This window comes from Lepidochelys olivacea (genome assembly GCF_965140295.1).
Source record: "Lepidochelys olivacea isolate rLepOli2 genome assembly, chromosome: 13".
NCBI classification, from domain to species: domain Eukaryota; kingdom Metazoa; phylum Chordata; order Testudines; family Cheloniidae; genus Lepidochelys; species Lepidochelys olivacea.
In genome coordinates this window covers 25,071,933-25,098,175 of record NC_140423.1, presented here as the reverse complement: position 1 = coordinate 25,098,175, position 26,243 = coordinate 25,071,933, and the positions used below count along the sequence as shown (strand labels likewise).

At 47.5% G+C, this 26,243-nt stretch overlaps 1 protein-coding gene across 3 annotated transcripts in view; it reads left to right on the top strand.

Moving 5' to 3' along the window:
• Positions 1-25,591, top strand: part of SGK2 (serum/glucocorticoid regulated kinase 2) — a 35,506-nt gene extending 9,915 nt beyond the window's left edge. Inside the window, exons 3-15 of one of the 3 annotated variants that reach the window (XM_084645228.1) lie at positions 8,019-8,088; positions 10,034-10,091; positions 12,026-12,075; positions 12,851-12,908; positions 13,662-13,745; positions 14,561-14,692; positions 15,908-16,020; positions 16,771-16,807; positions 17,817-17,903; positions 21,729-21,824; positions 22,264-22,419; positions 23,164-23,253; positions 23,788-25,591. In XM_084645228.1, coding sequence (XP_084501354.1) covers positions 8,019-8,088; positions 10,034-10,091; positions 12,026-12,075; positions 12,851-12,908; positions 13,662-13,745; positions 14,561-14,692; positions 15,908-16,020; positions 16,771-16,807; positions 17,817-17,903; positions 21,729-21,824; positions 22,264-22,419; positions 23,164-23,253; positions 23,788-23,955 — 1,199 coding nt within the window. In that variant the 3' untranslated portion in view covers positions 23,956-25,591. Of the gene's footprint in view, positions 1-8,018; positions 8,089-8,152; positions 8,352-10,033; positions 10,092-12,025; positions 12,076-12,850; positions 12,909-13,661; positions 13,746-14,560; positions 14,693-15,907; positions 16,021-16,770; positions 16,808-17,816; positions 17,904-21,728; positions 21,825-22,263; positions 22,420-23,163; positions 23,254-23,787 lie in introns of those variants that run through there. The other 2 variants (XM_084645230.1, XM_084645229.1) reach the window with 2 other exon arrangements.
• Positions 25,592-26,243: the final 652 nt, after the last annotated feature.

Here is a 26,243-nt window from a genome sequence, read left to right as displayed (position 1 = left end):
GCGGTAGCTGTGTCGGCAGGAGAAGCATAGTGACCAAAGTAAGTTTTGCCGACATAAGTGGTAGTGTAGACGTGGCCTAAACACTACCGAGGCCGCTGCGCCGCTGTTGCACTGTACGTGCCGACAAGCCCCGAGGGAAATTTTACAGCCGAAACTTTTTTCAACCAAAAAGGCAGAGTCAGCAGCACCAAAATGTTTTGTGAATTCACATCAGTTTCACTGAACTGTTCATGTTGAAAACCAAACAAACAAATCCCCCAAAGTTGAAATGATTTGATTTTGGGGGGTCAAAAGGACTGGACGTTTTTGAATTTTCCTTTCATTCTATTGTTTTATTTTTTATAAAAAGATGAAAACAGAAAAAACACTGGAAATCTAAAGGAAACGTTTCATTTTGTGGTTGAACAAAATGTGTCATTTGACCTTAAAACAAATGTTTTTTTAATTCCAAAAATGTTTGTTTTCGGGTCAACCTGAAACTACTTTTCCCCTCCCCAATTTTTCAGAACTGCCAGCAAACTGGAAAACCCATTTTTGGCCCAGCACTCCTTGAGAGCAGAGTAAGGTGCACCAGGACAAGTGTGCCTTAGAGAGCAGCTTTGCCTAGCTGCACTAGGGGTTTGCCTGGGGGTAGTGATACTAAGAGCTATTACTAGGGCACCATTTTGATAAGGCTGAAGTCCGTCCACAGTGGGGAAAAAACTCAGAACAAGCTTGCAAACATGGATAGGAACATGTGGCAGGTAATCCAGCAGTGAAGGGGTTAAATGACACAGTAAGCAGAAAATCAGGGGCCATGGGTGATTTGTGTGTTCTGAAAGGGGGTGGGGGAATGGGAGACAGCTTCTCCCTTGCACGGTCCCACACTGGCCATCTGAACTCGGATGCCCACTAGGCATTTAATTGGTTCCTACCAAATGGGCCCATCCTCTCTGCCTCATCATCACCTACATGCCGGTCTCAAACCTTGCTCTGCTTTATTTCTTCCAGCATGGGTGTCTTCACAGCAAATCAGCTCTCTCTTCCTCTCCTTTCTTAGCTTCCTCCCCTTGGGTCTGCAATAGAGACAGCAGCCGTGGCAGGAAGGAGGATGTTTAAGACCCAAAGGGAGAAGAGGAGGGTGTGTGAATTTCCTGGGGCAGGCCTGACTGTTGCAGCAGCATTTGCTGCTTCTCTACAGCCTTTAAAAGGCACATGCTCAGGGAGGGCAGCGGATTGTGGTACGAGTCCCGGAGAGGATGGTAAAGCTGGGTGCTGAGATGTCTTTGAACCAGCCTGCTGCGGATTGCTTTCCTTACTCAAGGATGCTGGGTCTGCTGGTAGAAGTGATCACAGGTGTGTGAAAAGAAAAGGAGGACTTGTGGCACCTTAGAGACTAACCAATTTATTAGAGCATCAGCTTTCGTGAGCTACAGCTCACTTCATCAGATGCAGGTGTGTGTGCGCTCTTGATGCTTCCTTTCCTGTTCTCATGTATTTTGCAAAATGCTGGCAATTTTAAACATCTGGCTATTGTTCTGGCTTGTCAGGTTTATTTGTCTCACTGTTCTAAGACGCGGGTGAGTTTGGCTGACTTTCTGTGTGCTGATCCTCATGGGAACAAGTGCCCTGCGCATAGCACTGAGCTAGAGCTTGTCCTACAGCTGCGACTTTTTTGTCGAGGAATCAGAACACAAGGGTTGTGGTTTATTCTGGGGGGGTGCCTGCTCAGAACTAAGCTCCATGCAAATGTGGACAGGCCAGAATCTGTGAGATGGGTAGCTAACGAATTAAAAGGGAAGCTATCTCCCTCTGCTTATAGCCTTTCCTCATGCTGTTGGCTAGTTCCTAGACCTGAGCTCCGCAAACGCCACTGAACTCTGGGGAGGTGAAAGTGTAACTGAGCTGTCTGGCCTTGGGTGTCTCTATCTCTTAGACGTGTGGCAGGGGAAGTTGGAGCCTTGCTTGGGCAGCTAAAGCAAACATTGGAGGAATGGCTGGTCATCCCCGAGCACTTGTACAATGAAACCTTAGCTGGGGAACAACTCTGTGCTCAGACTGTCTCTATCCATGTTCTAGGACAGCAGCTCTCAGCCTTTCCAGACTACTCTACCCCTTTCAGGAGTCTGATTTGTCTTGCGTACCCCAAGTTTCACCTCACTTTAAAACTACCTACTTACAAAATCAGACATAAAAATACAAGAGTGTCACCACACACTCTTACTGAAAAATTGCTGACTTTCTCATTTTACCAGATAATTATAAAATAAATCAATTGGAATATAAATACTGTACTTATATTTCAGTGTATAGTCTATAGAGCAGCATAAACAAGTCATTGACTCTATGAAATTTTAGTTTGTATTGATTTTGCTAGTCCTTTTTATGTAGCCTGTTGTAAAACATGGTAAATATCTAGGTGAGTTGATGTACCCCCTGGAAGATCTGTATTTACACATGCCCTGGCTGAGAACCACTGTTCTAGGAAAGCGTGGATTGACATTACGCATTTAATGTGTTTTCTCTGTCAGTAACCACACCTCTCTCTGGTTAGCTGCAGGAGCTTGGTGCCTTGCCACACCCCTCTTTAATTCAGACCTTCAGGCTCTTAAACCTGATGCTTCTTCCACAATACAAACTGCCTGCACAATTATAGCTTCCCTGTCCTTACTGCCACTTCCTGGCAAGGATAAGGGCAAGGTCCCTGCTCCAAGGAGTTTACAATGAGGTTAGATAGGACATGAGGAGGGAGAGATGACATCAGAGATGAGGGGTGGGGAGTGGGGCTCACACAAAACAAGGCTATGATGAGATTGCCTCTTCTTGCAAGGTAAGAATCATGTTTGTGATCTATATGTAGGGAGAGTATTAAATAATAGACTGGCATGGGAATGTGGGTCGCGTCTGGTGAAATTGTGGAAAGAGGGTTTGGAGGAGGCAGCTGCTTGTCCTGTGCTCTGAACAGAGTGTATTTTTGCAGGGGCTGTTATTAACTATAATGACTGCTTCAACTTGTGCGGTGGCATGGCTCCCGTGAGAATAGGTGCCGGCCACCTCTGAAGTGCCTCTGGTCTGTGCAAGGTGATTCTCTCAGCAATAGACTGGAGGAGGGTGGGGGGAGATGGACAGGTGGGTGGGTTCAGCAGCCGGTCTCCCACCTGTACAGCGCTCCTGTTATGTAAGTGAACTAATTGGGATCATGTGCCTCCCCAGTCTGGGGCTCTTGCTATGCCTCGAGCTTCCCTGCAGTCCCAAGAGAGGCAAGAACGTGGCAACCTTTCTTCTTTTCGAACCGAACTCTCGTGTATCTTTGTGACCTATTTCTGGTCTTATTTTTAGTTTTTAAGTGTGCTGGGAAGATCTCCAGGCTTTAGGGCAAGGAGGATCTGTGACTGCCTGCGTACCTGCTGTTTGGTTTGAAACCCCCAGAGGGGCAGAAGCTGCCTCGACTTAAGAGAAGGCCAACCTCATAGAAAAGGGGTGTGTGTGGACCAAATGGGGAAGGATGGCAGGCCCCGCTCTGATCACAGCCATATCAATAGGTGCCTTGAAAATGGTACTATGAGCACAGGGCTGACCTCGAACTAAGACCTGCATAGTGTTTCTCAAATGCATAAGAAAGTGAGGTCCTGGTCCCTGAGTGACCCAGTTGATAGATACAAAGCAAGCGCTGCTGTTCTCCCATAGCGAATTGTCAAGTAGTTTCACTGAATCCAGCAAGACACCACTGGAGAGGACCTTAAAATGAGCAGAAGCGGTGCAAACTCTGCCCTGCACGCCCAACACACTGCCCATGCTGTTCTGTTTTGACCCAGCCAACCTTCACTAGCCTCATCCTGTGCCTTGGCTTGGAGGAGGAGACCAGAACTGAGTGTCTTTTTGGCTTGCCTGCCATTGAGAAAAGTGTAAAAACCAAGCAAATATGTTTTGGGTCAAACAAAATGTTTTGTTTAGATCTTGAGGGTTTTTTTTCTTCTTACTTTTAGTTTTATTTTAAACCGTTGAATTTTGAAATGAAGAAAAGCTGTTTCAAATTGAAGTCTCAACGTTTCACTTTGAAAACATCAAAATGAAAAACTTCCGAAAAAGTTGGAAAAACTTTTTAGGTTGTTTGAGCAAAACTATTTGCTGAAATCAACTCACGCTCACGGAATGCATGGGGAGAACCTAATCTGCAGGGGGAGAAAAAGTTTGTTGAAAAATTTTGCCCAGCTCCGGAGGAGACTAGCTCTCTTGTGGTAAAGGTATGTCTGCACTGTGATAAAAGACCTGCGGCACAGCACAGCTGGCCTGGATCTGCAGGCTCAGGGTGCAGGGCTATAAAATTGCAGTGTAGATGTTTGGGCTTGGGTGGATCGTAGGCTCTGAGACCCTCCACCCTCACGGGGTCTCAAAGCCCAGGCTACAGCCCAAGCCTGATTGTTTACATTGCAGTTTTATAGTCCCGCAGCCCCAGCCTCACAAGCCTAAGTCACCTGAGCTGATCTGGGCTCCGAGACCTGGTGCTCTGGGTTTAACGCAGTGTAGAGTCCAGCATTTCTCAAATGCAGCCACCGGTGGCTTTTCTTGCAGCCACAGCCTCCTGGGCTGTGGTTGGGGGCTGGGGGCAAAGCAGCAGCCAACTCCCTCCCTGTTGCTCCTGAATGCATCGTCTTGGTGTTGCTGCTGTTAGCTGCTCCGCTCTAGAGACAGCTGGGGCACAACGCTGGAGGAACAGGCAGCTGGTGAGTTCCCCACTTTCCCAGGGGTGGTGGGGCTCAGGCTTTAGGCTTCACCTCTAGAGTGGTGGGGTGGCAGGCTCCAGCTGCCTGGCTTCAGGCTCCATCCCTGGCCATGGGGCTTTGGGTTCTGGCTATGGGTCTTCAAACTCTGGTCCCCCACTATCTCCCCCGCCCCCCCCCCAACTCCATTGCCCCGGCCCCTACTGCCTACTTCGTCCCCCGCATCCAGGGCTTAATTTGTCCCCAGGCTTGCCGGGGCTGAGTAAATCTGCTGTGAAAAGTGATACTTTCATGTTTGTTAATATCACTTTTCACAACAGATTTACTAACTAGCAATAAATAATTACAATGATTTGGACATGTATATGTGCATATTTATTTGTTTTTCTTAAAGCTAATTGAGTATTTTAGGAAAAAGTGTGAGAGCGGCCACCAGCAAGAGTTGGTGGCCGCACTCTTCGGCCACCAAAAAATTTGTCCTGAGAACCCCTTGCTCTTAGTGACCTGGAGAGACCCTCTAGTCTGTCCTCTAGAGGTTAAGCTAGAAGCTACCACATCCTTCTCTGTTATGACCTGAGTCTGGAATTTGAACCTAGCTCTCAGTTACACCTGTGAAAATCTGCAGTAAAATCAATGGGCTTACATGGGTGTGAATGAGAGGAGAATCGGGCGTATGGGACAGATTTTCGGGAAAGCTCCATACCCAATGTGCTGAGCTGTCTTCAAAAGCTGGCTGCTGTGGCTTGTCTGCAGTGGTCACCGGAACCGAAATACCTAAACCACTTGTGCGAACTCCTTTGGTTTTGATGCTCGTCTGCGTAGATGCTCTTACTGCAGAGTAAGGTAACACTATTCTGATAACTTTAACTGATTTTTTTTTTTTGCTGGCTTAAGTTATACCAGAATAGGGGTCTTTTATTTCACAGTAAGACCATCTATGCACAGACTAGCACCAGACAACTTCAACTAATTATTTCAGTCCCAGTTACTCCATAGACAAGTCCATAAGCCACAGAGATGAAAGACTATTGCATCCTTAAAATTCCTCCCTGCCCTTTAAGGATGGCTGCTTCTTGAGCTGCCTCTCATTCTACCAGTCCTTGTGGCTTGGGTTAAGTTGCTCTGCTATTCAGGGGCTGCCTTTGTGCTCTCAAAGCCAGTGGTCGCCATGTTATCCATTGCAAAGCTGGTTTACTCTTCACATTGCTCTCCATTTTGACAGTGATATCCGGCAGGTTTATGTGGGTCTCTGCCAATGAGCTGCCTGGTCCATGGCATTATAAAATACAGCCCTCACTACAAAAGATTTTCTTCCCCTCTCACCCCCCGCTCCGCCCCGCTCTCCTGCTTGTAATAGCTCATCTTAAGTGATCGCTTTCCCTACAGTGTGTATGGTAACACCCATTTTTTCATGTTCTGTGTGTATATAAATCTCCTCACTGTATTTTCCACTGAATGCATCCGATGAAGTGAGCTGTAGCTCACGAAAGCTTATGCTCAAATAAATTGGTTAGTCTCTAAGGTGCCACTAGTACTCCTTTTCTTTTTGCGAATACAGACTAACACGGTTGCTACTCTGAAAGCAGTCCTCTGATATGCTATCCCGGTAACCTCAGGGGAGGGCAAACAAACTCTAATGCAAGCTTTTATTGGTAGTAGAATCGAACAAACTTCCCTTAGCTTATCACAGGAGAGAAAAGTCCAGGTAAATGTTACAGCCTAGTGCACTTATGTTGGGGAAGGGAGGGGGCATCTGTATGCAAATAGATTACGGTCCTTGGGCACCTGGGAAGATGATCTTGCAGCCATCACTGCAATGGCAGGCACACCAAGCATCACTTTCTGGTTCTCATGCAACAGCACAATGCTGCTGTCTTACTGGGCTCATAATGCTGCAGGGAAATGACTACATAAAGGTTCATTCCACTTCTTTTGCCCTGAATCTATAGTAGAAGCTTGTAAAGTCTGTTATCTCATCACCAAATCTAAATCTTGGGTCCCAGACCAGTGGACTGTGCCCTGTTAACAACTACTCAGCTCACAGCTACGCCTGTCTGTTCAGGGACTTGGCTCCCCTGCCAAATTCCCAGCCAGGTGTTTAGGCTAATATGCAAAGTGTCATTTGTTCATGTTTATCTCCAAACCTATTACCTGAGCTAAAGGAACTCCCAGCTTAGGAGGGATTGTACGTCTGCAGCCAGTGCTGCTGAGTTTGTCCTACAGTACAGCTGTTCAACACTTGTTGAGTGAAACACTAGTTTTCATGGAAATGCCCTCTCCCTTTTTTTTTTCCCCTTTAAAAAAAGGAATCTTCTGGGTTTTTTGTTTTTTTTTTTTTTGTAAAAGATTCTTTTTAAATAAAAATGTTTTGGTTTCCTTTCTTTTATTCTCCTCCCCCACTATTTTCCGTTGCAAAGCTGGGGCGGGGGTTGAAGTGAAGGGCCTGGAAATTTTGTGAAAATATTTATTAGCTCACCAAAAAAATCATTCCTCTTTGAAACCTGCCATGTTTTTATATCTTATGTGTGTGTATGTGTCTGTAAATATATATGTTTGTGTGTTTTTCAAAAAATGCTCCAGTTTTTGGATCCAGTTCTATTCTGCCTGTAGGATGGGGGACCAGAAAACAGGATTTCTGGGCCGAACTCTTCCACTGGCCTGCACTTATTGTACAGTGACAGTAAAATGCCACCGAATCAGAAAGGTGACATTTGACACGTGCTTTGCGCTGGTGCGACTGATGACGCAAGGTGCAGGACAACACAAGGTGCAGGACAACTCTTAGGGTTTAATCCTGACTGACCCTGGTTGCTGTATGTTGTTGTGCAAGTCACTTCAGTGCCATGATTGGGTGTGGGGAATAACGAGGCTTGCTTGAGGATGTTGTGAGGCCTGATTCATGCTTTGAAGTGCTTTGAGAGCCCTGAATGAAAGGGGCGATGCAAGTTCCAAGTATGATGTATGCCAGTGTAAACACATCTGTCTTGTGATTTTTTTTTTCCCTTGCTGGGAGACTAAGACCCAGGGAATTTTTCTGAGAGGTGATTTGTGGGGGGAGGCTTGTGCAAACCAGACCTCTGGGGGGTCCCCAGCTATCAGTACTCATTGGTTAGCTTGTAAATTGAGGAAAGGTCCCTGATGGAGTTGGGGGAAGCTGTCCTGGCTCCTATAAATGCCTGGCTACTCTGGTGTGTGGGTGGAGGGGGGGAAGGATGTTGAAGAGCAGGGCAAGGTCAATTAGGAACAAACAGGCCTCTGTGTTCTTGTGCTCACACCGCCAGCTAATCAGCTTAGTTTTCTAACTTTTCTTTCCCGCAGATCTTATAAAGCACGGGTGCGAGAGGATAGAACAGACCATCAAGGCCTCGGGCTCCAGGCTGTGCTCCTAGTGAGTATAAAAGCCTCTCAATGGGACACTAGCCCTTTAAAACACAGCCTGCTAACCTCTGCTCTAGACAATAATTGGTGAGCAGAGTGGGCTGGCACGGGCCAGAATTGTGGGCAGGGCTCTGGGAGCTGCCTCCAGTACAAACAGGCACTGCCAGGGAGCGTCCCCTGCCATGGCACTGATTCTGCTTTGGAGGAGGGGCTTTCTCTAGCTGCTGGGAGTCCAGGTGGCCCGTGCGTCTTGCAGAGGGGGAACGTCTTGCTGTGAGAGATCACACTGGCACTGGGGGGAAGGGGGGAGGGAGAGACCTAGGAGTGTTCAGTGTGCGGTTTGGCTGGCTGGTTACAAGGGGCACAGAGTGGTGGGGGTTTTCATGGGCCTGGATAATGCTCCAGAGATGGATGGACTCCCCATATGTCTGCAGAGCTTCCTCCAAGACAATATGTGAAGCTTTCGGGGGGTGGGGAAGGAACTTGGTTTTGATATTATTTAACCTTAGCTAAAGGGGAGGGCTTAGAAGGGAAAGTGGAGGCTGGGGCTGGCTCCCTTTGTTCTTATCTACATGATCTCCAACCACAGAAAACCAGCTCCCGGGAACGAGAGAGGGCCAAGCTACAAAGTGTCTCTTTTGGTTCCTTCCTGCACCTGTCGATCCAAAGTGCCATTTGGAGCTGGTGCTCGGAACCACTGCTGAGCACAGCTCTTTCCTAAAAGATGCCCCAGGTAACGCTGGCCTGCCTCCTGCAGCCCAGAGCTCACCTGGGTCTAGACCTGCTTTACTACCTGGGCTAGTAAAGTCTGTAAAACTGTGTCAGATGTGTGTGGACCTGGTCTATGCTGGCTTGGGAAACGGCATCAAAACTGGGCCAGCACCGTCCTGGGGAAAGCCATGTGGTCAAACCCAGCTTGCATTATCTTGGCTTCCCTGCAGAGCCAAAAGGACCGTCTGTGTCTGGAGAGGGGCACTGAGCCCGAGCACATCATGAGGCTGAAAGCGTAGCATCCCTGCTGTTCTCAGCACCTGCTTGAACTTCTATCCAGTGAGCTAAGAGGAGTCCTCACCTGGGCTGCTGCACTAGATTGTCGTGGTTTTTGTTAGACTATAAGGTCCCCCCTCTTGAGAGGCTGTGGAGTGTGACTGAGTGAAAGGGCCACACTACCCCAGGGCCAGCTCTGTCTGCAGCAATTGGCTGAACCAGAGAGGCTCTGATGAGACACTGTCTCTGTTTGAATTCTGGCTGGTTCTGTCCCAGCAGCAACTTCCCATCTGCACTCTGAGCTCAGTAGAAGTGGGGGGCCTCTTTTCAAAAGGGGCCACTTTTTTGAGGTGCCTTTTGTGGGGAGGAGCACCCAATCTGAGGCCCCGTTGAACCCAATGGAAGGTTCAGGTGCTCAACAGCTGAGAAAATGGGGTACTAGGCATCACATGTAAGACACCCAAACACAGAGTGTCAGAATCAGTGGTCACTCCTGAAAACTTTGGCCTGATAATTGAGTTTTAGATAGTCTTGTGGCTACTCCTGGGCACTTAAATACCTTGGGCCTCATTCTTCTTAGGCCTGCACTTTGTGCTGTCACTTACATGGGTACACAATGAGGTCGCTAAATGCTACCCAATAAGAGAGAGGGAGAGTACATTCTGTACCCCCCTCCGCACCAATGGAAACAGCTATACAAGCTGCAGGGCAATGAAGAATCAGGCCTCATGACTCCAGACGTTGTGCTGGAAGTATGATCTGTGATGCCACAAGTTACTGGGTAGTAACATCCTTTTTCCTGCTCTATCCATTCTCATCTGGGAAGATCATGCAGGTCCCCTTAACGGATGCCTGCTTTCCGTGTGCTGAAGGCTGGCTCTGAACCCTGACAGGCTGGGGGCTAAGGGCTAAGTGCTGATGAACAGTCTCCTTGCTGGTTCATTTTATTATCATCTTTTTCTTTCAAGTGCTGAAAGAGTTGCCTTCTTAATGGACCGTTCTAAAAATCCGGATAACAGCCCCCAGGTAAGGTTCTGGCTTGCTGGCTCCTATGCAGAATTACTGCTAATTGTAACAGGGAGGAAGGACATTTGTAGGAGAAATGTGAGCTGGACAATTTAGCCTTAATCCTTCTCTCCTCTCAGAAAAGAGGGAGGAGGTTGGGGTGTCTTTTCAGGCAAAGAACAGTTTGTTTGGAATCGTTCCGCTCCAGGTATGGGGGATAGATGACCCTTGTCTTGCCATGGGTGGGAGGTGACTCACGACACCTCACTTTTGCGATCCCCCTGAGTCAGCTCCCGTTATTGCAGGATTCCTCAGCCACACTGGGAGCATCACCATCAAGTTGACTGTGGATCTTGAGCCATGACCCCAAAAAAAGAGTGCCCAAAAACCGCACCAGGCTGGGCACTCTTAACCCCACACCTGCATATTTGATTCATTCCTGCCATGAGAATCCTGCAGGGCTGCAGTGAGTCCATGCTGGGCAGGGCCCTTGTGCTTCACCTGTGACTATTCCTCCAGCTGATCCCCTGGCAGGGCTGTAGACACCCCTCACTTCCCCTGGAGCTCGGCGAGTCAATCACACGCCTCCAGGGGTGCGGATTCTTTAGCTCCACCCCATGCTCACGGGGTGTGTGTGTGCACGTGTCTCTTCCCAACCCACAATCATTCATTGCAGAGGGTGTTTGGGCAGGGTGGGGGGTGTTCCCTGGCTTTAGTCCTTGCAGACTCTACCCTATAAAACTAGTACACGCCTCCTCGGCAGCCTCTGGGATTGCTTCCTTCTAGCACTGTCTTGTCCCTGTGGTCACGGATGGGCAATGCTGGATGGAGAGGAGGGAGCTGCTCTGATTCTGACCAGGGGTCACTGCAGGAAGCAGAAGTGTAAGGAGCACACAGTCCTGGCAGAGAGGGCTTGTTTCCTGTAAAGTGTAGGGACAGGGAAAATCCCCCTGTGGCTAGAGGTGGGGAAGAGGAGGAAAAGGACCTGTGTGTATGGGGGATGGGCAGGAAGAGAACGGGCTCCGCCCCCACCCCGTGCCACCAGAGAAAATCAAAATTCCAGGGCTTTAGCGTAGCTTTCAGTTTTGAGTGGTCCCTGAGTCATGGGCTGGATTAGTGCTGTTGTCTGGAGGTAGGAAGATTAATTTCCTGGCTCTGAATTCTAGCCCTGGGTGTGCTTGGCAGGTGCCTAGGGTCCCTGCAATCTTGCTATCAATGGGGATGAGATTGCCAGCCCTTGCGAGGGTAGGGAGGGTCTTTAAGTGCTACAGAAATGGGGAGCTTTCCCCTAGTGTGCTTGCGTATGAGTCCATCGCCCGGTGCAGACGGTGGCAATCGCCCATGTGTTCCTGCGGTCTGTGTGACTCGCGCGCAAAGAGGGACCAGTGAGTGTAACATCGCACCTGGCTTTTCCTGACGCCGAGGCTGTTCATCTCGCACGAACCCTGCCAGCAGCTAAACCTCCTCCTGTCACTTCCTCACAGGAGTAGCTGCCTTCCGAATGGCTAAGTCAGGCTGATGAGGGGCTTGCCTGGGCGTGTGGGTTCTGGCTGATGCTGTTGCCTTAGGACGTGAGTAGGGCTTAGGTGAGGAAGGGAAATGACATTTCCCCCTCTCCCCCCACACCTGTCCTGTGCAGTGTCCAGCAACGGACCTCCTTCCTTCTGGAGGGACTTATCCAGCCAGATGCCAGAAGATTTGTTCCACTCTTGCTGGTGAACTTGGAGGAGTTGGGAACTGAGGGTGGCGGGATAAAGCCAACTGCTGCAGTCTCAGGGCCACTGTTGGCTGAGATTCTGACTCAAAAATAGGCTGACCGTCTCTGTTTGGGGTTGTAACACATGACTTCCTGCAGCGAGTGAAAGAACACGTCTGCTTTGAAACTCTTCACTGGAATCCCAGGTTCCTTCTCAGGGAACCACTGACTAATAGTTCAATATCTGTGTCTCCTCCAGCCTCTGACACCGACTGACAACATCAACCTTGGCCCTTCTGCTAATCCAAAGTAAGTAACCTGTGTTTACATGGGAGAGTATTGAACCTGGTGCACAAGGTGAGCCTTGCAGTGAAATAAATGATTGGCTTCCCATCTGATTTGCTCCATCTGAGCAAAGAAATCATAACCAGCAAATGGCCCAGGCAGACACCGATATAGCGCATATCTCAAATTTCAGCTCTCTGGGGCTCAGCCATAGCTAGTCACATGTTCAGGTTTCTGCTTTGTCACTTTGACTGAGGTCAGGATCCTCGTCTCCTGCCCGCACTCTAATACCACCCCCAGTCCCTTGTCTTTTGCTGCTTCCACCTGGTACTTTGGTTCCGTGTTAGGTGGAGGAGGGAGACGCTTCCTTATTTTGATTCTATTGCATCTCCCAGCTGTCTGCTTTATCAGCCAGAGCTCCTCCCAGTCTTCAGGGAGAGAAAGCAAAGAGCTTCATTTGCACCTAACCTTCAGGTGCATTTGAGGATTTAACGGCTTTCTCTGCCACTGTCATATTCAGGAGAGCAGATTCTCCATGTGTCTGGCATACTTGGCTAGGAATTCCACCCCACTGCTGCCCTTGTGTGTCTGTATTGCTCCATACAAAATCTTTGCCTCCCGGATTGCTGCATGTGTGGCTGGAGGAGGGAAGGAAGCTTATCTAGTGAATGAAGATTATGTCTCCCACCCATCTTTCAGGGCTGACCCTCCTCATGTACTTTCGAAAAAAACCTTCCTTAACATTTAGCCCATGGAATGGGTGGTCTGGGTGGTAACCTGCTGTCTCCTTGTCCAACAGTGCCAAGCCAACGGATTTTGATTTTCTGAAAGTTATTGGCAAAGGAAGCTTTGGAAAAGTAAGTGGGTGTAGCTTGGGGTCGGTCATGGGTTTCTAAAGGCCTCCTTGCATGGTCTCCTCTTTCTCTTTGAACTAGTTTCCACCAGCAGTGGAGTGGGCTTCATGTGCCCCTCTCTTGAGTAGCCCGTCACCAGTGCAGAAACGGGCCTGGGAACAAAGAGGCCTGTAGCACTAAACAAGTGAATAGGGTAGGTCGAAGGCAACAGGCTAGCCAGTGCTTTGCACCTTCATTGCCTGGCAAGGCTTGACTGGCAAGGTTTGAGAGCCAGGCTTGTTTCTTGGTCCACTTTCCTTCCAAGCAGCCCAGAGGAAGAGGGTGAGTGGTATCTTACTACCCCAAAGGTAGTAGGATGTAGGGTATAGAGCAGCCCTTGAAATACTGCTCATCTTGGCACGTTCTCACACAACTAGGTGAGGGTCCCTGGGCATGTCTGTGCTTTGTGAGATGACAGTGATCCTGTAGAAAGGGGATTCTCTCCCTCTGTGCTCTGAAACTGCTCTAGTTGGATACTGGGTGGAGTGAGGGGAAAGGTAGCTGGGGAATGGAGGGGAAGCTTAGTTTGCTGTGTGCTCTTGTCAAGGGATGGAAGGGGAAAACACCTGGCTGGCTTTTCATGCTCTAAAATCATAGCCTGGCCCCTTGTGCAGTCACCTGCACTAGTGCAAAGGTGGTGTGAAAAACTAATAAAATAAACTGGAATGGTGTTGAGCACCAGAGATCCATGCCCCTCACCTGGCCCTTCTGCTGTAGGTTCTCCTGGCCAAACGCAAGTCTGATGGGATGTCTTATGCTGTGAAAGTCTTGCAGAAGAAATCCATCCTGAAGAAAAAGGAGGTACATTATAGATGAGCCCTCTGGGGAGGGGAGGAGGGTTTCACTTCTCTTCTTGGTGTTTTTTCTTCATGATAAAAGCAAGGCATCATACTAGCGTGTTTGTGCTGCTTGCTCTAGTCGCTGCTGGTGTACACCCCGACCGATCCTCACTTTTAGGGGTCTCATTTGAATGATCATGGTGCAGAGGAAAGGAAAGCTGAACAGCACTGGCTTGAGCATGATGCAAACAAACTCTGCCACTGCTCAGTCCTTGCCCACCCAGCCCCTATGTCTACACTATAACCATTAACAATATTTCTGCTTCCACACCAAACCCTGGGCCTGATTCTGCAAATACTTACTAGCGAGTATAGTGCTTACAGCTGTGAGTAGACCCATTAACTTCACTGATGAGCTCTCGCAGTTGTGGGCATTATGTCTTGTTGTGTTTCCAGGAGGAGACCCTGCGCTGTAGACTGTGGGCGCTAGTGCGTACCACAGTGTGGAGTATGCGTGTGTTGTGATGGGCTGCAGGGAGGTAGGAGAGGGAGGAATTGTCAAACATGTTTCTGGAGGAATCCTGTTTGACAAGCTTTTGCTTGCTAACTCAGTCAGGTTCCAAGGCAGCCTTTAGAGGGACTGGGTATTGACCTTTCGGAGACTAAACCTAGTCACCCCCAGGAATGGTCAGCTGGCCTCAGAATGAATAACAATACCGGGAACTTGTCGAGAACCTTCCATCTGAAGATCTCTCAGCACTAGGTGGCCGCTCGCCTACCAGACTCTGGAACGACACGAACTGACGTACTAACACATCTTTGCCTGGTTCTGCACAGCAAACCCACATTATGGCGGAACGCAACGTGCTGCTGAAAAACGTGAAACATCCTTTCCTGGTGGGCCTCCACTACTCTTTCCAGACCTCTGAGAAGCTCTACTTTGTGCTAGACTATGTCAATGGAGGAGAGGTGAGTGCAAGAACAGCTGTCATTTTAGACTCACACTGTATACATTAACAGTCCCGGCTCTATTTGTCTCCCATCAGGAACCAGGCTGTGGATGTTTGTGCTAAAGCAGCATCATGCCTGTTGCTGAAATGGCCTTGTTCCAACTGGACACACACTACTGTGACATTGATCAGTCCAGTCAGAGACCTGTCTTAGGAACACTGTCTTTTGAATGAGACTCTGGTGCCAAGCAGCTTAGAAATAACATCTGGCAAAATCTTCTGCATGCAATAGCCTGGCCACATAGGCACTCTCTGATCTAGATTGTAAAATAACCCCCCCCACCCCACCTAACTCTCTTGCTTGCCTTGTGGCTTCAGCTGCAATCTTTCATGTGGGCCTTCTCCTATTGGTGCACAGCAGAGGTCGGGCTGCCCATCAGTGAAGGAACATCTGAGGCAAGGGTGGTGAGGGAGGGGAATGGCAATGTCTCAAACCACTGGGGGTCAAGTCTGACTATAGCTGGCTTGCCAAAACTCTAGTATGAGTCCCTCTCATCCATCCTGTTCTAGCGTATGGAAGCTGCTCTGTGGCACCACCTCCTCTCCCATTCCTGAACCTCAACTGAAAGCAAATGTTGAAGCAGCAAAGGCTCCTTCTATGCTCCATCACGAGGCCTGGTTGAACCTGGCTGTTCCCTGCCCAGTTACAATTCATAGGAGGGAAGGGGTCTTAGGTGTGTCATTGCCAGACATTGTCTCTGATGTGTAGCCTGTTTACAGGTCCAGTCTACACTACACATTGTAACGAGGTGGAGGCATGACTATATTGAGATCAGGTTGGCTGTAATGGTGATGTTGGGGAGGGGGTGCAGTGGGGGAGCATGGCTGCACCCATCCAGGAAAACCTTTAGCTTGCTAAATAAGGCAGCTTGGCTCTAGCTAATTCTGTATGGCTGGCACACCTTACTCTCTGCAAACCGCAGTGGTCACTCGGTGGCTGGCTTTCAAATAGGCGGCTTCGCCCCTTTGTAGGAGGAGACTTCTTTCTTGACAAGCGAAGGCTTGAGATTAGCTGCACAGCTCTCCTTCTTGGGAAGGAGGTGTTAGTGCTTTGGGGGCAGAGGGCAGCTTTCAATGGGCATGAACAGAAGGTAGAAAAGGGACTATTCGGGGTGGAGGGCGACGGGAGAGGACTGCTCCCAAGTAACCAGCAGGCTCTTTCCTCTCTGTTCAGCTCTTCTTCCACCTGCAAAGGGAGCGCTGTTTCTGTGAACCTCGTGCCCGCTTTTATGCAGCTGAAGTAGCCAGTGCAGTAGGGTACCTGCATTCCTTGAACATAATCTACAGGTAGAGTGCATATCCTTGGTGTGTATAGCAGGCACTAGTAACTCCCTCTTCCCTGCTCCTCCCTTCCCCCCGCCCTGCTGCCCCTAAGTGTGTGTATAATATTGAGGAGGGGCAGGAAACTACTTGATATTGTAACCATGCAGGCATGTTACAAGAGGCACCCCTAAAAGCAAAGTGCAGAACTACTGGGCAGGGCTGCATTGCCCTCCTAAACTAGGCAGCTACCTTCAGAACTATGCTCTCAATCCAGGATCTCCCGTGTGTTTCAGAACTTCTCATGTAGCATTTCCCTGAGCCCCTTTCAGGGAAATAACCCATCCCCTGATTTCCCTCTTTCAGTCTGTGAATGGAGCTTTGGCTTTGGGGATGAGGGGGCGAAGTTAGCTTGGTTTGTTTTGAATGGGAGGAGAAGGTAGTTAGTACAACACGTTAGAGGCGAAGTCTTAGGTCAGGAAATTAAAGATGTTTCCCACAGCAGCTGTAACTGCCACACTGTGCGACCAGATACTCAAACATATGCCTAACAGCCTCTAATATTTATATATCAAACACATACTATGCTGATTCACGGCTGCTGTGAGAGCTGTAACTCTAGAGTTCCTGATGGTCATGGGGTTCTCATAAACCTCAGTGCACCAGACTGTCAAAATTTCTCAGTCCCCTGCAGTCCCCATTCTTTTCAACTGGAGCTGTTGTGCGTAGAGCTCTTCGGAAAATCTGGTTCAGCATCACGTCTTTCTCTTCTTCTAGGGACTTAAAACCTGAAAACATCCTCCTGGACTGCCAGGTATGTTCGGCTCTCTTGCAAACACGCCTGCTTCCTCACAATTTTTTGTGACCGCTAGCTTGGGTATGACAGAGAGGAACCATGAGTAATTACTGCCTCCCTTTTCTCTCCTCCCGCCCTACCCCCACCAAATAACCTGGTATACCCCAAATCCATTCAGTAGGGGGAGCCACAACACTGACTTGTAAAGCAAGCAGCTATAGTAACTCTGCATACACATGCACGCTCCTGCTACTCTGTAGTTTCCCAGAGCTCAGATGTTAGCATTTTTGTTATTTCCGAGTACTAACCCATGGACAAGCATTTTGAGTCTCCCATATGGCAGGCCTAGACTTGAGCATTGTAAAACTCTGCTAACCAAGCAATTCCCTGGACTGACGAGGGCTAATTGTTCAACTGATGGCAGTGCTATGCTGATTAGTCTGGCTAGACTGAATAGATACTTATACATAGGCATGGCAGAATTTTATTTCAGTTTTTTTTTTAAATAATGTTGACCCCAATTTCTAAATTTTCACTGTTGCAGGAAATTTTTGAGGGGGATCAGACACTGCAGGGAGGTCAGATAATTATTTAATGATAGCTGACATTGAGGTTCAAAAAGTTAAAGCTTTATAACCATTTTAAAACACAGATTGTCAATATCACATGTCAAAATATATACAAAGTAAATATCCTTAAACTCTAAAAAGTTCTCAAGCAGCATTTTTCTAAAACTTTGAAAAAAGTGTCAATTTTATTATTACAGATAGAAGTGTATATTTTTACACCTGTTTGTGGGTACAGTGAAATTGACATTTACTGATAAAAATCAAATCCTTACAAGCCTACATTTAAACCATATATTTGTGAGAAGTCTCCCATCAGATTGCCTGTTCAATCTGTTTGTATGTATAAATGCCCAGCAGTTGGGAAGCTGAAAGGTGCACATGAAAACAGCAGAGGGGGCTAGAAATCCATGCGCCCCCAGGGAGAGCTTGATTAGGCTGAAATCCCTTCTTCTCTTTAGGGACACGTAGTGCTGACAGACTTTGGACTTTGCAAAGAAGGAATGGAGCCAGAGGAAACGACATCAACTTTCTGTGGCACCCCAGAGGTACAGTATGGCCAACCTGACAACTTTCTTGTTAACTGGGAATTACTTAGGCACTAACTGCCTGATACCTCAGAGCTGCAGGTGCTCAGTTCCTCACAGAGGTGTCAATCGGAGCTGTGTGTATTCAGCATCACTGAAAAATCGGGGACTAAGATCTGAGACAGTCTCAGCCTCTTTTTTGATGTGCACGGTGCTGAATATGCTGGCATGTTGCATGAAAGGAAACAAGGAGGCTAAAACTTCCTGTTTGTTCCCCATTGCTGTCTTAGCAGTTTGGGTCTCACCAAGTTCTTATTACCTTTTTACAAAAGCATTATTCCCTTTAGCAATGTAACACTGCCATCCCCCATTTCTTCCCACCACTTGCATTCCTACTGCAACTGGTGGGAGAGGGGTAAACCTGATTATTACTGCTGAAAAACAGCCTTTACCTTGGGGCATCTAATGTGTCTGAAGAAAAGGAGTACTTGTGGCACCTTAGAGACTAACCAATTTATTTGAGCATGAGCTTTCGTGAGCTACAGCTCACTTCATTGGAGTGTAGCTCATGAAAGCTTATGCTCAAATAAATTGGTTAGTCTCTAAGGTGCCACAAGTACTCCTTTTCTTTTTGCGAATACAGACTAAGACGGCTGTCACTCTGTAATGTGTCTGAGGTATCCTGAGGTAAAAACACAGTGAAGACAAGGCACGTTAGTTTTACCACAAGGTAAACTAGGGGAGGTCTGCACTAAAGTGTCTTCCCTGTGGTTTTAACTTCAGGATAGCGTGTATGCATTAATTACCTCGTGGTTTTAGAAGTGAAGACAAGGCCTGAGTTTAATAGGGTGTGTTTGAGGAAGGCCTAGTTTCTGTTCCCTGGAATGGTGCTGAAAACATGTCTGTTCTTGTCATGGGGTTTAGAAGGGTTGAGGAAGATCCATTGCTGATGACCATTGTCAGTAGCAAGGTCCGAGTATAGATGGGACCAATAGACTGTGAACCATTACCTCTAAAAAGCTTACTCATCTCAATTGGGTGTCCTCTCTGAAACCTAATAATGATGCTTTTTTCCCCTCAATGCCACCCTTGCAGAAACTGCTGGCTGACTCTTATATCTTTACCATGTGGTTTTTTGTTTTCATTTTAAACTTTGTTCCACAGGTATCAGGTTTCAAGATTTAAACATCCAAATAGGAGAAATTCACTGGGGCATTCAATTAACAGGAGATAGGCCTGGTCTACACACACATCTCTTTTATACTGGTATAAATATTTTGTATTTTCTGACCAGTATAAAGATGCTTACATCAGTATAACTTTACACTGATAAAACTGTCCACATGGGGGGTGTGTGTGTGGAGGGGAGGCGGGGACAGGGCTGTACTGTTTTCACTGCATTATTATAGTTAAAGCATTACAATTTTTTCTATGTAGAGAAGGCCTTATTTTAACTTATGCCAGGATGGCTTTTACTAAACTGATTAGTACATTGAATAAACTTGCTTTAAAAATGTTGCAATTTTTTGGGGAGGGGGGAATCCTGCTGATTCTGGAATGGGAGTTCCTACAGAACCTGGCAAGACTTCCAGTAGCCATGGTAACAACCTTGACACTGGAAGCCAGGACCTTCTGTAGCTACGCTCCTTGATTATAATACTTACTCCTGTAGCTATGAGCACAGTGTTCCAGATATTTACTTGCTGCTGTCCCTTAATTCACAGAACACCAAGTTCGTAGTCACATGGTCATTAGTGTCTCCTGATGACGCAGGTTGTAACCCTCTCTGCTGCCTTGCACCTTGTGACATCACCACTGCAAAGTGGCTATAAAATGCTACCAAGAAGAATAGGATGTTTTGTTCCTAGCACAGGTGTACATGGTGGCAAGGTAAAATGTGTCCCCTGTGGGAGAAGGACACAATTTAAAATATATTTTGCTTGGGATAGGAGAGGGAATGCTTCCTGCAACTCACCGGACTTTTCTGTCCCACTCACCCAAATGCAGCTGAAATGCTAGAAGCATTGCTGCTTCTCGGACTGACTGCAGGGGGCTGCATTCAATAGGTGGGTTCTCTTCTGGTTCCTTAACACTAACAGGCCAGATTTAAGTAACTCTCCAGCCTGGATTTTGTTCACTAGAGTGCTGGGTAGAAATGAGACTCCCTGGAGGCAACTGGAAGGGAGACTTGTGGTGTATTTGCAGCTACTCCAGTCCCATTCTCCTCCTTGCAGAATTTTCTGTGAGAAATAGAATACACACAACACAAAGCTGCTTATGCACCTGAATCTAGTGCTGGTCCATTGCCATGTTACAGGCATGCTCCATTCAACTCCCTCTGCTGTGCATAAGCTCAGGACAGCGACTGAGGATATGCTTCTAAGGCTGCATCTGTTTTACTGCTGAGGCCCACAAACTGAGCCATATGATATGAATTCAGTACAAGTTCTGTGGAAGCTTAGATGTATTGACTCTTCCTTCTTACTCGATGCTGAGATTGCTAGTGTGTAAAATAGCTACATGCCACTGTGTCTGGTGTGCTGTTGTCTTTGTAAAGCACTATTGAAATCTTGCATGTGGGTCTTACAATATGTAAGTAGCAGCATTTCTTCTTAGCATATGTGCAACGTGCCTCAGGTGGCCCATGATCAGGATTCGTCACTGAATTTGGTCTGCTGGTTGGATTATTAGCATTCCCGGCTCGGGACGGGTACTGATGGGGAGTGCGACGTCAACGCTGATCCATGCCCTGCAGTAGCAGCACTGAGAGCATAAAACTCCCCTACTGGGCAGTGTCTACCAGTATAGTCTGTGGAGCTGGCTAAGACCACTCGCAGACACTTCTGTAATTTACCTGCTCCCAGTTCGGTCATTCATCAAATGTCTCTTGTTAACTCACTACTCTCCCCCCCATGAAATGACCCCTGCTTTCTCTTAAGAGTGTTGTTGCCTCTTTTTGAACCAAGCAGTTAGTCAAATTTTGGGGCCCTAGGGATGTGCCAGATGGGAGTAGAAACTGGCAATAATCAGGTGTTGCTTTGTAAATAAATACAACTGTGTCAAAGTTCTGCTTCTCTGAATGCAGGAGGAACCAAGAACAAATGAAGCAGTTTCTTAGCTTATAGCCCCAAGCCTCGTTAGCCAATACACCCAAAAACTCCCTCTAGCTTTCTCCAGGGTCATGCTGTCCTCACCAACTCCTGCCTGGGTTTCTTGTTTTATGATTCTGCCTCTCTCTGTTCTGTCTGTTCTTAGTTTCTCTGTGTTCTACCTCTTCCCCCTTACTCAGCAACCCCTTCCACCCACTCAGTCCAACCTCCTGGGCAGATTCACAACCCACTTTGATCTTAGATGAGGGGACTTCTGATGAACTTATCCTGACGGTTATGTTTATGGAAGGGTACATTCACACCCAGTCTCAAAGAGGCTTGTGATCTAGCAGTCACCAGTACCTCTTGACATAACAGGTGTCTTCATGCTAGATACAGGGATGGGAAATCCGCAACTTCCCAAATTAATTGAACTGTATTAGTCAGCCACTTGTGATTTTGGAAATAGCTGTACATCTAGGGGAAAGAGCCACACCACTGATTTGAGTTTTGTTAAAACTCCCTTCCTCAAGTTTCGTATAGGAAGATGGGAGCTTCTCAAACTTTAGGAAAAATTTAGCTCTAGATCCAGTCTTGTGGCAGGGGGAAGTTCGACTAAAAAAAAAAATCTGATGGAAATCACAGCTCCAAACCTCCCTAATGCATTTATTTAGAGATTAATTAACTGCAACCTGTAATATGTAGTCATGGAAGCCTTTGTAACTTGTCTCAAACAAAGCTCTCTGACTCTTCACAGTACTTGGCCCCAGAAGTGCTAAGAAAACAACCCTATGACAGAACAGTAGACTGGTGGTGTCTGGGAGCTGTCCTCTATGAGATGCTGTTTGGGTTGGTGAGTCTTAAAATCACACACTGCAGCTTGGTGGAGAGCAAAGAGACTCTCCTTAAAGAAAGCCATGACCTCTTGAAGGCTATGGGCCACTAAAGCAGTAGTTCCATGTATAGGGTACCATGACATATATGATCCCAACATAAATGAAAGTACTAGTGGAAATAGTCATCCTAATATTACTGAAATGAAAGCATTTCACCTGTCTCTCTCCCTCGCACACACTGTAGAAATGGAGCTTATGCTCAAATAAATTTGTTAGTCTCTAAGGTGCCACAAGTCCTCCTTTTCTTTTTGTGAATACAGACTAAGACGGCTGCTACTCTGAAACCTGTAGAAATGGAATGTGATGAATTGTCTCTCTCAGCTGTGAAATTGTTTGCATGCTTCATTACAGATCTCATGTTTTATGTAGCTGATTTTCTCTTCTCTTCCCTATCAGCCTCCCTTTTACAGCCAGGATGTGTCTCAGATGTATGACAATATTCTACACCAGCCACTCCAGATCCAAGGAACCAAGACCATGGCAGCTTGTGATATCTTACAGGGACTGCTTCACAAAGACCAGAAGAGGAGGCTGGGGGCCAAGATGGATTTTGTACGTGGTGTTTCCCATCCTAACCTATTCTCTTCGTAGACAACCAATCCCGCCCCTCCTCCGAGCCCCTCTTCTCTTTCATATCTGTTCTGCATTGGTTGATCTTAGTCTTAGGAAGACTTCAGTGTCAACTGGGAGGACATCTCTCCATAGCAGAAAGAAAGCTTCCTCTGGGTAAACGTTCATTATTCAAGCCCTGGACCCTAGCTTCCTTGCAGTGTCCTATAAGGCTTGGCTTGGCAGCTTTTTAAAGCACCATGATATTGCTTGTGTGTGACTTGTGAATTGCAGTCTCTTCAGGGGTGTATCTAAATATAACTTCGAGGTGGCTTTGGGAGTGTGTGTGTGTGTGTGTGGCGGGGGGGGTGGTAAAGCTCCATGTTAGCAACACAACAGGAAGCTGTGGTTCAGAACTGGGCACAGGATGTTAAGTCCTGCGAAGGGGACTTTATGCTGTCATGGGTTAAAGGTGTGGGGAAGGGCTGGGTTGCCAGCATGTAGTGTTTCTGTAGCATAAACAGGATACAGTAAACTCATGAAGTCTTTTGTGTTGGGGATACTCCAATCTGCCAAGATGAGGAACATTACAACTTGTTTTTTTCCAACATGCTGTATGTAGCTGTAAAGCTACAACCATCCACTATCGGGGAGCCTGTGCCTATTTGGTGACTGTTGGAAAAGGGATGGTTGAGGAGGAAGATGGTGGGAGAGTGATTATTTCCCCCCCTTCATCTTTCTTTACAGCTGGAGATAAAGAATCATGTGTTCTTCAGCCCAATAAACTGGGATGACTTGTATCACAAGAGGATCACTCCTCCCTTCAACCCCAATGTGGTAAGTAGTGGTGGCTGATGCAGGTTTCCCCTGCATAATTTTAGTGGGAAGGGAACTGAGATTGCACTGGTCAAAGGTCTGTTGTTCAAATATACTAGCTGATTCTAGATGTGGGGTATTGTGGGGCTGGGGGGCAGAAATCATCATCCTCTGGAAACTTAAAAGTAACTTGCATCTTCTTCCTGTCTGTTCCTCCTCATCTTCCCATAGTACATTCAGCGCATCTAGTTGATCCACTTATCGGGGGATGCAGTCGGCAAGTTCTGGGGCAGGAGAGGTGGGAGAGAGACCGTGTGTGTTGCAGAATTCCCCCTCTTCCCCTGCCCCACTGCTAGTTGTCTTAGTTGGTGACTTCATCTTCTTCAGTGCTGTTTAAGTATACTTCCTGAACTGTAAGCTAGTGTCTCTTTTGTGGGAACATAAAATAAGGGTTTGGTCACAGTTGTCTAAAACAGTTCTGTCTAAAGAAATAACCTGCCTGAAAGCTTAGGCCTGTTAATCTGACATGATGTTATATATGGTTTCTTTTTTCAGTCTGGTCCTGCTGATCTGCGACATTTTGACCCAGAGTTCACCCAAGAAGTGGTCTCGAGCTCCATCACCCGGACCCCTGACTTAGCAGCCAGCGGCTCCAGTGTCTCAGATGCTTTTTTAGGGTTTTCTTATGCACCGACTGATGAGGACTTTCAGGTTTTTAAATAGGACTGGGGAAACCTAATTTTAACTTATGATCTTATTTTTAAAAGTGGCACTGTCCTCTGCTCATGACTGTTAAAGAAATTTGGACAAGCACACTAACTGGCATGGACCTGAACTCTTTCACTGTAATGCCCAACGCTTTTCCCTTTCTCTGGCAGGGAGGCTGCTGATCGTCCTAGTTGGAGATTTTACTCCTACAGAATTGAAGTTAACTCCATGGTCTTATTTATGTTTAGAAGCATTCATGCCAAAACCACATCTCGGTACACTACATGTCACTTACCCAATAACAACTGGCCTACTGATTTTGGAAGTGTCTGTGTAACTGTGCCTCGTACATGTAGCTAGTCTGTCTTCTCCCTCTTGTCTGATTGCTCCATCAACGGTGAGGAGGAAATCTGTTCACACTACGGGTATGTCTGCACTGGAAATGCTACCGTGGCTCAGCTGGAGCGCTGCGGTTACGTCACTGTGGTGTAGTCACAGCAATGGAAGGAGTTCGTCTGTTGCTGTAGTAAAATCCACCTCTCCGAGGGACAGGAGCTAAGTCAATGAAAGATGTCTTCTGTGGGAGGGCTGTCTACACTGGGGCTTAGGTCGACAGACTTAACTATGTTTCCCAGGGGTATGAAAAATTCACAGCCCTGAGTGACATAGCTCTGTCAGCCTAAGGTTTAGGGGTAGACTGGGCCTTTCTTTATGCTGCGACGAGTCACTGTGATGGGAAGATGGCATAGGATTCTTTACTTAAATATGCACATCCAGCAAAACTCCCTGAACTTTCCTTAGTAACGTGTGTTAACAACAAGCCAAAGGGTAACTGACCGGTACTAATGTGTGTTTAGTAATATCTTCCCTCCCTTCTTTTTAAAGGAAGGGCTAGATCCTTAGCTGGTGTAAATCAGCATAGCTCTGTTGACTACAGTGGAGTGACAGTAATTTACACCAGCTAAGGATCTGGTTTGGAGTCTTTTTGACATAGCCACTTCACTCAAGCTATCACTTGACAAATTTGTGCATAATCTGAGTGTTGGACTAACTACATTCCACCCTTCCAGGCTGGGAGCTCTGCACCCTAGGAATGAGAACTGGTTTCCCGCCAGGATTAAAGAATTCAGATCTCCCAACTATGAAAGTGCTCCAAATCCTACATGTAGTAGTACCTACTGAATACCCCATGGGCAACCGCCAATCTGAGTGCCCAGATGATGTAGGTGGGAGGTTTTTTTGAAAAAGGCTCCCAAATTTAAATGGAATCTGGTGTGTGTGTGTGTGTTAAAGGCTAATTTATTCATTCTGCCTTAATTTAAATGCTGGTGTCTGGGTTGTTTTTGTTTTTTAAATGTTATTCATCATTCTGTCTCTGTGGGGAGGAGAAAGGGGTATAAGGTCTGATAGTGTTTTGCGACTCTCCTCTACTTGTTCACACATGGACGATGTTAGCATGAAAAACCTGGATTTCTAAAGACTGGTTCAAATGAGCATATTGTCTTCTGCTCTAGAAGCTCTGTTAACAGGCTGGAGCACTGGTGATACTTGCATTGAAAAGAGCACGGGAACTTTTTTTTATTCTTGCCCAATTTTACCTTTATTGTACATACTGAAGATATTAATAAAAAAAGTCCTATTTTAAAGTGAATGGTCTCTAACTTATTCACCTCCACAGCTTGTCTGCAATTCTGGGGGCGGGGAGGACAAAAACCAGGGTTTTCAGTGAGCTATCTAGCTGTCCATTTGCTGGAGCATCAGCGGGTGCCCCCCACCCCCTCGCCCCGAGACTCTGTGACCAACTGAAAACTCTCACACTTGCAGCTGTGGCTCGGAGGCTATCACCACCTAGTGATGGCTTATTGGAGCCCACCCTCCCCCCCCCCCCAAAAAGAGGGGGGGTGGAATGGACAGCAGCTGCACGCCCAGTGAGAAGGGCAGGATCTGGGTAACCGCCTGGGGTGGGAGCCCATCCAGCGCTGGCCCCGTGCCCGCTCCCGAGCCCTCCCCTCCAGCAGCCCGGGGAGCAAGGTGCCGGGAGCAGCGCTGCACGCAGCAGCTGGCGCTCAGAGCGAGTGAAGGGGCCACGCCGCTCCGTGGGTCCCAGGCGCTATCCCTGCACACGTCACCCTCCCATCGAGAATGGTAGAGTCCAACTCTCCCCCCCCGTGCCAGGAAATAGTAGGTGCAACTTTCCCGTCCCCTGGAATGGTGGGAGAGGGCGGGGCCGGCGTGATGTCATCACGTGAAGCCTGCTCCGGCCGCCGTGTTGGTTGCGGGCGTGTTCCGTTGAATTCATTCCC